Raw genomic sequence first — 10,770 nt, forward strand, 5'->3', positions numbered from 1 at the left:
AGCGTAAAAATAGATATATCAAATCATTAGTCAGATACTATCTGAGAAGTATCTGAAAATATCAATATCTAATACGTGTCTAATACGGATTTTTTGCCTCATATGAAATATCTGTACTTCATAAGTGAACACCCTGATAGAGAAGATTACTGGGTCACTCTTCACACACTCACTCCCGTTGCCATACTTCAACGGTTATTGCCATGACTCAAAAGAAAACAAAAATCTTTTGACCCACGTAGACTACAATCTCAATCTCTTGTTAAACACAAATACGACATCGTATAATAGAAATTTTGAATCCTTAAATTGGAAAAGCTCCGGCTTTAAGGATTTCAAAGAAATTAGTGATCAAAATGAATGTCAGGCGGTGTCTCGCTTTGCACAAGCGTGTGGAACCATCTTCAATAATGGCACTGAGAGCGACATGTCGTTTTGGTGGAATTTTGATACCACCAACTCCATCTTCAACTCCAGACTCCTTTTCAACAATGTCATCTGGATATTCCAACTTTGACTTTGACCCATGTTTGAATCTTATTTTTTGAATTAAATTTGATACCCAACGCTCGACCAAACTTAATTTGTATTCATATTCATGTTATTTACTATTTTGATACTAAGATTTAGAAAAATGTGTCATATAAACTCTCTATCTCTATAGGTGCGGATATTTTCTTTCTCCCTCTATAAATAGACGTAACTAACACACTATTAGTAAACTACGTAAATTTTTATGTCCATTTTTCTAGTCTTTTTTACCTTTTCTGTGGTTCTTTGGTTGCTGATTTCTTAACCGGTTGTTTGATTTCAAGTTTTAAATAAGAAATAAAATGAAATAAGCAGTTTAAAGCAGAGTTGATACATGGCAGGAAGTTTGAATCAATTCAAAATTTCAAACAAGAATGAGATTATAGAGGGAGGATTACATGATGCAACAACAAACAAATAACAAAAGCAAATGGATTACAGAAGCTTGATTTAGCTAGAGATTTGTTCATTGGTTGGATGAATGAGCCATTTTCCTTGCTTCCACAAACATTGACTCCAAATTTTTGGGCAGTGGTGGCTTCAGAAGGGCTAAAACAAAGGCTTGGATTTCCAGTAAGATCCAAATTTTTGCCCAATCTTTTCAAGAAACTTGAGTTGAAAGGGACAGTACCAGTGAGGGAGTTTCTGCTAAGATTCAAGTGATAAATGTGAGAAAGACCACTGAATCCAACTGGGATTTCACCAGTTAAATGATTGTTTTGCAATGATAAAGTGGTCAAGTTTTTTAGAAGTGAAAAGCTTGATGGAAGAATGCCAGAATAGCCAGAACTTGCAAGCCTAAGTTCTTGTAGTTTCACTAATTTGCCAAATGCTAATGGAAGAGGAATTTGCATTGGATTGTCATCCATAATGAAATATTGCAAATTTTGCAACTTTTCAAGTCCTTTTGGGAAGTACCCATCAAGTTTGTTGCTACTCAAAGCCAAAAACACCAAGGAATTTAGTTTCACAATGGAATCAGGTATGTTGTGAGTGAGTAAATTTGAGCTCAAGTCAAGTTTTTGAAGCAAACCCAGTTGACCAATTGTGGTTGGGATTGATCCAGTGAGAGAATTATAGCTCAAATCCAAACCTTCAAGGCTTCTGAGATTACCCAACTCAATTGGTATACTACCTGTGAGCATATTGTAGCTCAAGTCAAGATGCACCAAGGACACCAACTCGAAAATCTCGTCCGGAATTGCGCCGAAAAGTCGGTTTTGAGACAATGTGAGGATCTTCAAGGACTTGAGGGAAGAAAGTCGAGGCGGGATCGGACCGATAAGCGCCGGGTTGGATCGGAGACTAAGTTGTTGCAAGGAAGAGTTGGAGAAAGTTGTAGGGGAAATAGAGAGAGTGGTATTGGTGTGAGTGAAACAATTGAAAAAGAAGAGAGAATGAAGGTGAGGAAGATCAAAGATGAATGAAGGGAAAGTGGCATTAGGTTTACAAGTAGGATTTGGGGAAATTCCAAAGTCGAGCCTTGAAACATGAAGGAGATTAGTAGTATTATTATTATTTGTATTTGGAGATGATTTGCACTCTAATCCAGGCCAAGAAGAACCAGGTTGACAAGGATTGGGATAAGAAAGTCTCCAATTTTGATCAGAAGACATGGAGTCCATGATCTTGAAAAGAGTTTCAAGTTCAAAGGGAGGCATGGAATGGAGTGCAAGATTGTTGGCAAGAATGGGTGAAAACAGAGTAAAAAGAAGGAAGAAACAGTACATTGTTGAGGATTTTGGGAGTGAATGGTCAGTTTCAAAGAGGAGTTGTTTGGTTGGTTATGGTTCTTCTTATGACTTATGAGTATGGGAAATTATTTCATTTCAAATGGCTATATGTGGAGGGAGGGAAGGAGGATGTGATTGAAGTGATTGGTGGGGTAGTGGCTAGTAATTTGTATTTCTGTGACATTTATTTTTTATTGAGAATTTGAAAACTAGGTAAAGTGGGGTCTACATTATTTTTTTGAAGGAAAAAAAATGGACATAGGAGAAAAGCATATGTTTTAGCTTTTTGGACACATAATATTTTTGTTTTCTCATTTAATTTGCATTAGTTATTGACAAGGTTTCTAATGTAGATCTAATGTTAATAATAAGAAATTTAAACTTATAGTTAAACGATCCTCTAAAACATAATAATAATAATAATAATAATAATAATTATTATTATTATTATTATTATTATTATTATTATTTGAAAAAATTGCACAAATCATTATTGTATGAAGTTGGTCACAATTATCTCTTTTTTTAAATTATTTTATTTGTGTATAACTCACACATATAAAGAAGAGAAATTGATCATATTTAAAATAATTTATTTTTTTTAAAAAAAAAAGAAGCTTGGTAAGGAAGATTTATATTGAATATGGATTTATGTTTAGAATGGCGCCTTTGATCTAAAAGTAAATTCCATCAACAATATAATTTTTTTTCTCTAGATTTATTCTTTTTCTTAATATGACAAGTTAATTACAACCAATAAAAAAACACATAAGATAATTGATCGAAATAAAAGTTCAAGAATGTGATTGTAATCAACTCTATAAATTCATAGATGATTTACGTAATTCCTGTAATTATTTATAGACTTGAAGGTATTTCTTACTACTACACTCAACAACCCCTTTAGGAAATTTTCCATTTTTCTATTAATTGATTTTATTATACTAACGAAAGCACCATTACAAAATGGAGCGAAAGATGGGCTAAACTTGTTGAATATTGAATTTCTATTTAACATATAAGTATAAAGAATTAAAAAAAATAACGGTCTCATTATTCAACAAGACTTGAATCAAGTAAATAAATATCATTACGATCTAATTAATCAATGAAAAACAAATAAATAAAGTAAAATACATGAATAATTTTATTGTAGTTCCAAGAAACAGAGCATTAAGAAGTTTGCCACAATAATCAAGCAAGACACCTCGTTTTCATTTATTTTTCTGGTCATTTCTTCCCTCACTGCCCTTTGAAGGCCACTCTTGGATTCACGATTACAAAGGGTATTTATGACAATAGGTAGCATCTAACACATTGGAACTTTAACCCATAAAAGTTGTTAATTGTGACTTTTGTCTCTTTGGCCTCCAAGTTCCCAATCCAACCAAGAGAAAATCCTAAAGCATCACAGAAAATCATGATCATTAATATATTCATATAAAAATGAAAAGCTCGTTTTTAATTTTCAAAGCGTAGCTTTGATTTTAAAACACTTATAAAATATAAACGACAAAACATAAAAATTGAAAAATGAAAATAGTATTTATATATAGGCTTAATTTTTAAAAATGAAAAATAAAAAACTAAATTGTTACCAGTTGGAGCTTAAAGAATGATATTTTATCAAATGTGAAAAATCAAATGGTTCATAAAGGTTAAATTACAAATTTAGCCACTAAATTTTGAAGTTTGAACCAATTTAGACTTTGAACTTTTAAAATTACAACCTTAGTCCCCAAGCTTTTAAATTTTATAAAATTTATAAAACTACTTGACAAATTTAAAAATTCAGAATTCTATTAGACATAAAATTCTAATTCACATCCAATAAATCAATTAGACCCGATTGATAATTATTTGATTTTTTGTTTTTAAATTTGTATTTATTTCCTCTCAATTGTTTACCATGACTATCATGTTTCTATATTTCCCAAGTAAAAGTATTGAATTCTTAGCCAAATTCTAAAAACAATAACAAATTTTTAAGAACTACTTTTCTTAGTTTTCAAATTTTGGCTTAAAAACATTGGTAGAAAGTAGATAACAAAGCAAAGAAACCTAATGGCGGAAAGAGTGCTTATAGGCTTAATCTTTGAAAACAAAAAACAAAAAACCAAATAGTTCTCAAACAGAACCTTAATTTTTGAAAATTTTAAATTTGTTAAGGCTTACCAAACACAAATTTGAGAATTTATAGACCTAGTAGATACAAGATTGAAAGTTAAGAGACCTATGAAATACTATTGTTCAGGAACCAAATAGACGCAAAGCTCAATATGTTCGGGACTAAACAAGTAATTTAACCTTTCATAAACCATGTACAATAAGATAGTGAACCGACAAACAACTTTTAGCTTAATAGAGCTGAAGAAAGCCCAAAATGACGCTGAATTTGGTCTCAACAAGAAGATTCAGATAGCCAAGCATTACTACCGCATTTCTTGGAGTGAAAGGACAACCTAGAAAACAGGATAAAGAAGGGAAAGATTGATCTTTTGAAGAGAACTTAGCCTCAAACAAATGCAAAATTAATTCAGGGTTATTACAATCTGACCCAGAAATAAATCAGACCCTGGGACTGGGAGTCCTTTGGCAATCAGATTTATGGGTCCCTTTGGCCCTTTTAACTTTTTTTCTGGTCTGTAGTCATCAAAGACAAGAGAAGAACAGAAGAAGAATCAAATAAGAACCCTTGAGTCTATTTTATGTGTTTATAATATAAATATTGGGGTGGTGAGCTATCAGAAACCAACAAAGGGAATCAAACTCTCCTGGAATGAACAGAAAAATTGAGCAGAGACTGACATATCTAAACGGGATCATCTGTTAACTGCAGTTCTTCAGAGTGACCCAAACACGCAGTTTAGAAAATACTCAGCAACATGAGCAGAAAATAACTTTCAAGCAGATATTACCTACAGTGACTTTAAAATGCAAATTATTGAGGATTCTATAGAAAAGATTTTCTCACCAGCAGTGGTAGCAAAACGATTTTGTTTCCTTTTGGGCTATCCTACTTGCTTCAAGCACTTCCAACTGTGCACTGGAACATAAGGGAAAGTTTGAATATATTTTATCATGAAACCAAACTTAAAAATATATCAACAAGAAGTGTAAAATAAAGGTTTTGTAACTCACGAAATACGATTAATGGGGCGAATATAGTATTTTAACCTATCAATATGCAGTGTAAAAAAATTTACATCCTGAAGTCATCAGATAGCTTCAAAAAATTTAAGCTTGGGCTGCACATTCATCTGTCAAAAAGGGGAAATAAAAGTAGATTTAATCTTGACAGAAGGAAGACCAAGAAAAGTAAAAGAAAGGAAATTGAATACACCATAATTGCATCACAGACAGTTCATCGCATACTAATCTGCAATTTTCACTGAACAAAGCTTGTCAAAATAATAATACCTCTGTTTTATATAAACATTGTTATTTCCTTTCTGCATCATATCCTCGTGAGGTACAACAAACGATGACTCTGAAACAATTTCAGCAGATAGTTCGCCTGTCTGAGGAGAGCTCTTAATAGAGCCATGGCAAAGCTCTGAATTGTCAATATTGTTAGCTGTGTCTGGAAACTTTGGCATATTAACATCCTCGGTTGAATGATAACTGGCTTCCTTAGATGTAGAGAAATGTGGTGGATCACCAGCATCCATTGCACCACAAATCTGAGTATTTGTAACTTCATTGATTGTATCAGATAAATGCAGGTCATCAACATCCTTAGGTGCGTCGCATAGCTCAGCTTCATCAAGCTTAATATCAGCATGGGTTAACTCATCCATATTTCCCCCAGCAGCATTGTGGATCATGTCAGAATGGTCAACCCCTATGTTGGCCTCACATAACTGCATACTATCATCCCCATCAACTTCATGAATAAGCGGTAAATGATCAACCTCCGAGTCAACAGAACATAGCTCCGGATGTTCCATCTCTCTATTCATGTGATGGAGTTGTAATTGATCAACCTCAAGGGCAGAATCACAAAAATGAGATTGATCATCTTCACTAACTGCGTTGTAATGCAATTGGTCCTCCTTCCTCACACGTTTTCCTGTACCCTTCCTTCTGACCCTCTCTTTTCCCCTAATTCGTTTACCAAGTTCAATCTGGGGAATGGAGGACAATATAATTGGACCTCCAACTTGGTCTCTTAAACATTCATGTGCAATGTATCTTATCCTTGAAATCAAATCAATTTGCTGCTGATCCAACCCTTTGGTTGAGAATGTATCTGCTATGTGTGCAATATCCCTCAAACCAGCATTCTGTTAAAACTTAAAAAGATTAAAATTAAACAACAGATTCAAGTTGCATAACAATCTAAGAATTATAACCTTACCGTCCTCTGAAACTCAGATGAGAGAGATATAGGCCTCCCAACAAACCTACGAGTAATTTTCAGGTACCACTGCATGTACTCATTCTCATCTACACTATCATCACCATCAACAATCTGGAGTCCACGGTCTCTCCATTCATTAAGCTCAACTTCCATTTTTGCTGATAGGTCAACTCCTCCATCAACACCCCGGCTTTTTCTTTCCCACCGTGGTACATCTTCTGGGATTGCCTGAGGCATACCATACTGCCTTAAGCAACGGTTAGGGAGATGTCTCTCTGCCTTATCGAAGCATATCAACATTGTCTTTGCCCTCCCAAGGATCAGAGAACTTTTAATATTTTCTGGAATTAGCATACTATCCATATTTCTATAAGGTAGCCACTCCACCTATAAGAAATAAATACAAATCAAGTCTCATTTGGGTGGATTACAAATAATATGCAGCTGAATCTATAATAAAACAAGAAAGAGAGGATATACAGAAATTACATCACAAGGTTTTAAGGAATCCAAAGCCTTTCGGTAAAATACTACATCACGATTTGCTGTTGGACCACTTTGTTTGCCCTTCCATCTAAGCACAAATGGAAAGCGATTATGCATTGGATCATGATTTAGCTTTGGACGCCCAATATTAAGGTGAAAATAACTCCAACACTGGAAAGTGAAACAAAAACAAAGAGGACATTTTATTAAACAAAGTAGTAATGCAGCTAAGAAGATCAACAGATTACATAGGTAAGAGGAGGGGACCAATAATTTCAGGTAACCTGCAATAAGGTTAAGCAACCGCTGATGGTACTTTGTGATCTTAAGGAAGCATTCCCAAGAGCTCTGTACAAGAATGATAAAGCAGCTGCTCCCCAAGCAAACTTCCCACATTGATCAAAATGCTCAAACAAAGGAAGGTACATGACAGGTACTTTATTCCCAGTTGTTGTGGAAAATATAGTACTACCTACAAGGTAAAGAAGGTAAGCACGTGTATGCCGTTCAACAATTTCCATTGGAGCATCTTCATGGCACCGAGAAAAGAACTCTTTCAACCAACTAAGCTTAACCATTCCACCACTTGTATAGCCAGGATCCGGTGCTCTGCCTAGATACCTCTCACATACAGAGTGGCAGGTTGTATACGTTAGACCAATAACAGGGTCTCCATCAATTGCAAGTCCCAGCAAGAGAGCAACATCTTTCAGGGTTACAGTCAATTCTCCAACATTCAAGTGAAAGGTATTTGTTTCTCTTCTCCACCTCTCAACCAAAGCCGAGATTAACGGGTTATCCAGACTAATTGCAGGAATCAATCTCAAGTACCCGAATCCGGCTCTCTCAACTAGTTCAATTTGCTTGGCTGTAAGTGTCCACTGATCAAGCTTGGAAGTGTGTTCATGACACCTAAGTGCACCACGCTCCTGTTCATGCATTAGTTTGATTGAACCATTATGAATAATCCTGAAAACTAAATTTTGAAGTACAACAGACAAATGGAATATCAAATGATAGTAATAAATTGGAAAATTTTCAATTCATACCCCTAAACTTCGGGTTGGTATTAATTTAAACATTGAACTAACAATTGTATCAATTTAAGTAAGTGTATCAATTAACACCCTTCTACAAACTTAGTTCGAAAAATACCGTGTGAAATATATAATTGTTTCAATTAAACTTCTAAATTGAATCAATTTAAACCCTTTATTAAAACTACATTTGAAAATAGTTCATGCATTCAATTCTCACATGTGTGTAGACTTCTTCATGTCTAACTTTTAAAATGAACGATTGGAATTGATGCATGGACAATTTTCAAAGTAAATCTTAATTAAGAGTCTAAACTGATTTGCTTAAGAAAGTCTAGCAGTTTAAATTATAAATCTATATGAAGAGTGTAAATTAATACACTTACGAGAGTACATGGTTTGATATAATTAGTAGTTTAGAGTTTAAATTGATACAACCTCCAATGTTTAGGGATGTAAATTGACATTTTCCCTAATAAATTTTATCTGATTACAAACTGCACCTGCCCATCCCAAACTGCAGAGGACACATGCTTCTCTTGGTCATAAAGAACCGAGCTCTCAATTGGTCCAGGATTGGTCCCATAAGGATCCATTAATGATACTTCCATCGCTCCCACTGATTGGAACAACAAAATGAATGAAAAACAACACCATTTAACTTAAACTCCAACATCGACAAGTTTACATGACACTTAGTATGACCATACTACATAATCAAAAAGACAGAAAGGACTAACCCCAATCCCAGCTTGATCATATTTTGTACAAATATGCATGGAACATACTAATGCGCTCGGATCCTGATCAACTTTACAAATAATATCAAGAAAGCTTCACCTAAACTAAAAGAAACATGCACAAACATATGATCAATCAAGAAGTAACAGATTTTCAGCTCGCATAACTAATCTTTGAACAAAAACTAATACAGCAAGATTAAACTATTGTACAAATACTCATGGAACAGATCAATGCAACATCAATTTCACCATAATTACAAGAAAGCTGCAAACAAGACCAATCCTGATTCCTAAATAAATTCCCTTTCCATATATTCCATCTTTAAAAAGATTGCAATCGACCCGCTAAAGATCCGAGAGCGTCACCCAGGCAATTAGCATTAAAAGATCAGCATCATCATCCAATCTATAACAAATACATAAACATAAAAGGAACCCATTCATGAATCATTAGTCAAATTTGGAATGAGTTGATTGAGAATTCATAATTTGGTTTTGGCGCGCAAAAGATTGTTAGTTAAATCCAATAACGAGAGAAGATGAAATGAAGAAATAGAAAGGAATTAATAATAGAGAGGGAAATGAAAAACCCTAAGGTAGGAGTTTATGAGAGTGAAGCCATTGTATATAAATGTTGTGGAAAAAAATTAAAGGAAAAAAATTTTAAAAAGAGAAAAGAAAAGAAAAGATGAAAAAGAGAGAAGAACCTGGTGAATGAAGTTTAAGGCCAAAACGACGACGGAGAAGACGACCTTCGCACAGAGTGGGAAAAAGAAAAAAAAAAAAAAAAAGAAAAATGGAAAAACCCTCGAAACGACGACAACAATGTCGTAGGATGCTGGATAACGACTGTATAACATTTTTATTTTTATTTTTATTTTTATTTTTATTTTTTTCTTTTTCTTTTTTGATATGCTTTTTTCGGGGTGCGAATGCCACGTGGAAGAGTCAGAAGCTTGCAACCAATATTAAAAAAGTAATTAAGTTAGGCTTACCGTTTAATAACGATTTTTTTATATAAATAAAATTTATGGTTGTCTTTTTTTTTTTTTTTTCCTAATTTTTCAATTATGATTTTAATTTTTTTAAATTAAGACTTGAATTTTTAGTCCAATTTTAAAGTAAGTTCTCAGAAGCTATTACTTTTCATTTTCAAATGTTAACTTGATTTTGAGGCGAAAAACATTAAAAAGGAAAAACAAAAATTAGGGCTGCTGGTTAAAAAAGCAAAAGAAGTTATAATAATTTGGCTACACATTTGCTATTTGAAAAAAAGAAGGCAAAGAAATGAAGTTCAATTCACATATAAAAATATCTTTTGAATGAAAAATTTCGGTCAATAAAATTTTGTCACGTCATCGCAATAAAAATCCATTTTATTTGGAGACAAATAACTGCCAAACTAAGAAATGTCACATATCATTTTTTTTTTACTATTTGAATTTTGATCATAACACAACGATGTGTTTTTCAAATTCAACGATGATTAAGCTTGGATCATAATTGATAAAGTTGACTAAAAGCTCGATTATACTTCAAATTATTAATTGAATCGAGTTAAGTAATTAAAGTTGTTCGGGTTCAAAGTTTGACCCATTTCAAGTCCCATGGAGGAATTTTCGGCCAAAAAAGATATTGGGCCCAAGCCCAATTTTAAGTCTAATCCCATCATGTAAGACCCATGAAAACTCTATAAATAGAGGTTTTAGCCTTCATTTGAAATGGTTGGAACAACTTAAGGCCGAAGCTTTGAATATTTGAAGTCTCAAAGATTGAAACTCTGACAATCTGAAAAATATTACAACCTTCTAGTTATCCTTAAACTCTGAAGACTTAAAAACTGAAGCGTTAAAGCTTTCAAGACTCTAAAGCTCTGA

At 33.6% G+C, this 10,770-nt stretch overlaps 2 protein-coding genes across 22 annotated transcripts; both read right to left on the reverse strand.

Moving 5' to 3' along the window:
• Positions 1–858: 858 nt before the first annotated feature.
• Positions 859–2,390, reverse strand: RLP29 (receptor like protein 29). Its single transcript, XM_039045053.2, has one exon. It carries the CDS (start codon positions 2,259–2,261, stop codon positions 912–914), a length of 1,350 nt encoding a protein of 449 aa, XP_038900981.1. The 5' UTR covers positions 2,262–2,390; the 3' UTR covers positions 859–911.
• A 998-nt stretch (positions 2,391–3,388) lies between these two features.
• On the reverse strand, positions 3,389–9,729 carry LOC120088211 (protein MAIN-LIKE 2). Of its 21 annotated transcripts, none has more exons than XM_090306244.1 (11): positions 9,601–9,728; positions 8,654–8,769; positions 7,398–8,042; positions 7,117–7,284; positions 6,625–7,014; positions 5,685–6,550; positions 5,406–5,524; positions 5,239–5,310; positions 4,822–4,907; positions 4,572–4,726; positions 3,389–3,664 (listed from the first exon to the last, which is right to left on the reverse strand). In XM_090306244.1, exons 2-7 carry the CDS (start codon positions 8,759–8,761, stop codon positions 5,521–5,523), a joined length of 2,181 nt encoding a protein of 726 aa, XP_090162370.1. In that variant the 5' UTR covers positions 8,762–8,769; positions 9,601–9,728; the 3' UTR covers positions 3,389–3,664; positions 4,572–4,726; positions 4,822–4,907; positions 5,239–5,310; positions 5,406–5,520. The 21 variants fall into 21 exon arrangements, with proteins under 21 accessions (XP_090162370.1, XP_090162374.1, XP_090162371.1 ...); XM_090306248.1 differs by having other exon boundaries at positions 4,822–5,105; XM_090306245.1 differs by having other exon boundaries at positions 5,442–5,524; positions 8,891–9,609.
• Between the last annotated feature and the right edge of the window lie 1,041 nt (positions 9,730–10,770).

This window comes from Benincasa hispida, chromosome 10, assembly GCF_027475165.1.
Source record: "Benincasa hispida cultivar pf3 chromosome 10, pf3_genome.v1.1, whole genome shotgun sequence".
NCBI lineage: Eukaryota > Viridiplantae > Streptophyta > Magnoliopsida > Cucurbitales > Cucurbitaceae > Benincasa > Benincasa hispida.

Bases quoted from the DNA above. Each gene is read 5' to 3' on its own strand.
- RLP29 (XM_039045053.2), bottom strand. From the start codon at position 2,261: ATGTACTGTTTCTTCCTTCTTTTTACTCTGTTTTCACCCATTCTTGCC.
- LOC120088211 (XM_090306251.1), bottom strand. From the start codon at position 8,761: ATGGAAGTATCATTAATGGATCCTTATGGGACCAATCCTGGACCAATT. The intron at 8,043-8,653 runs GTGCAGTTTGTA...ATGCATGAACAG, and splicing joins CTGCAGTTTGGGATGGGCAG to GAGCGTGGTGCACTTAGGTG. The intron at 6,551-6,624 runs GTAAGGTTATAA...AAGTTTTAACAG, and splicing joins CATCTGAGTTTCAGAGGACG to AATGCTGGTTTGAGGGATAT.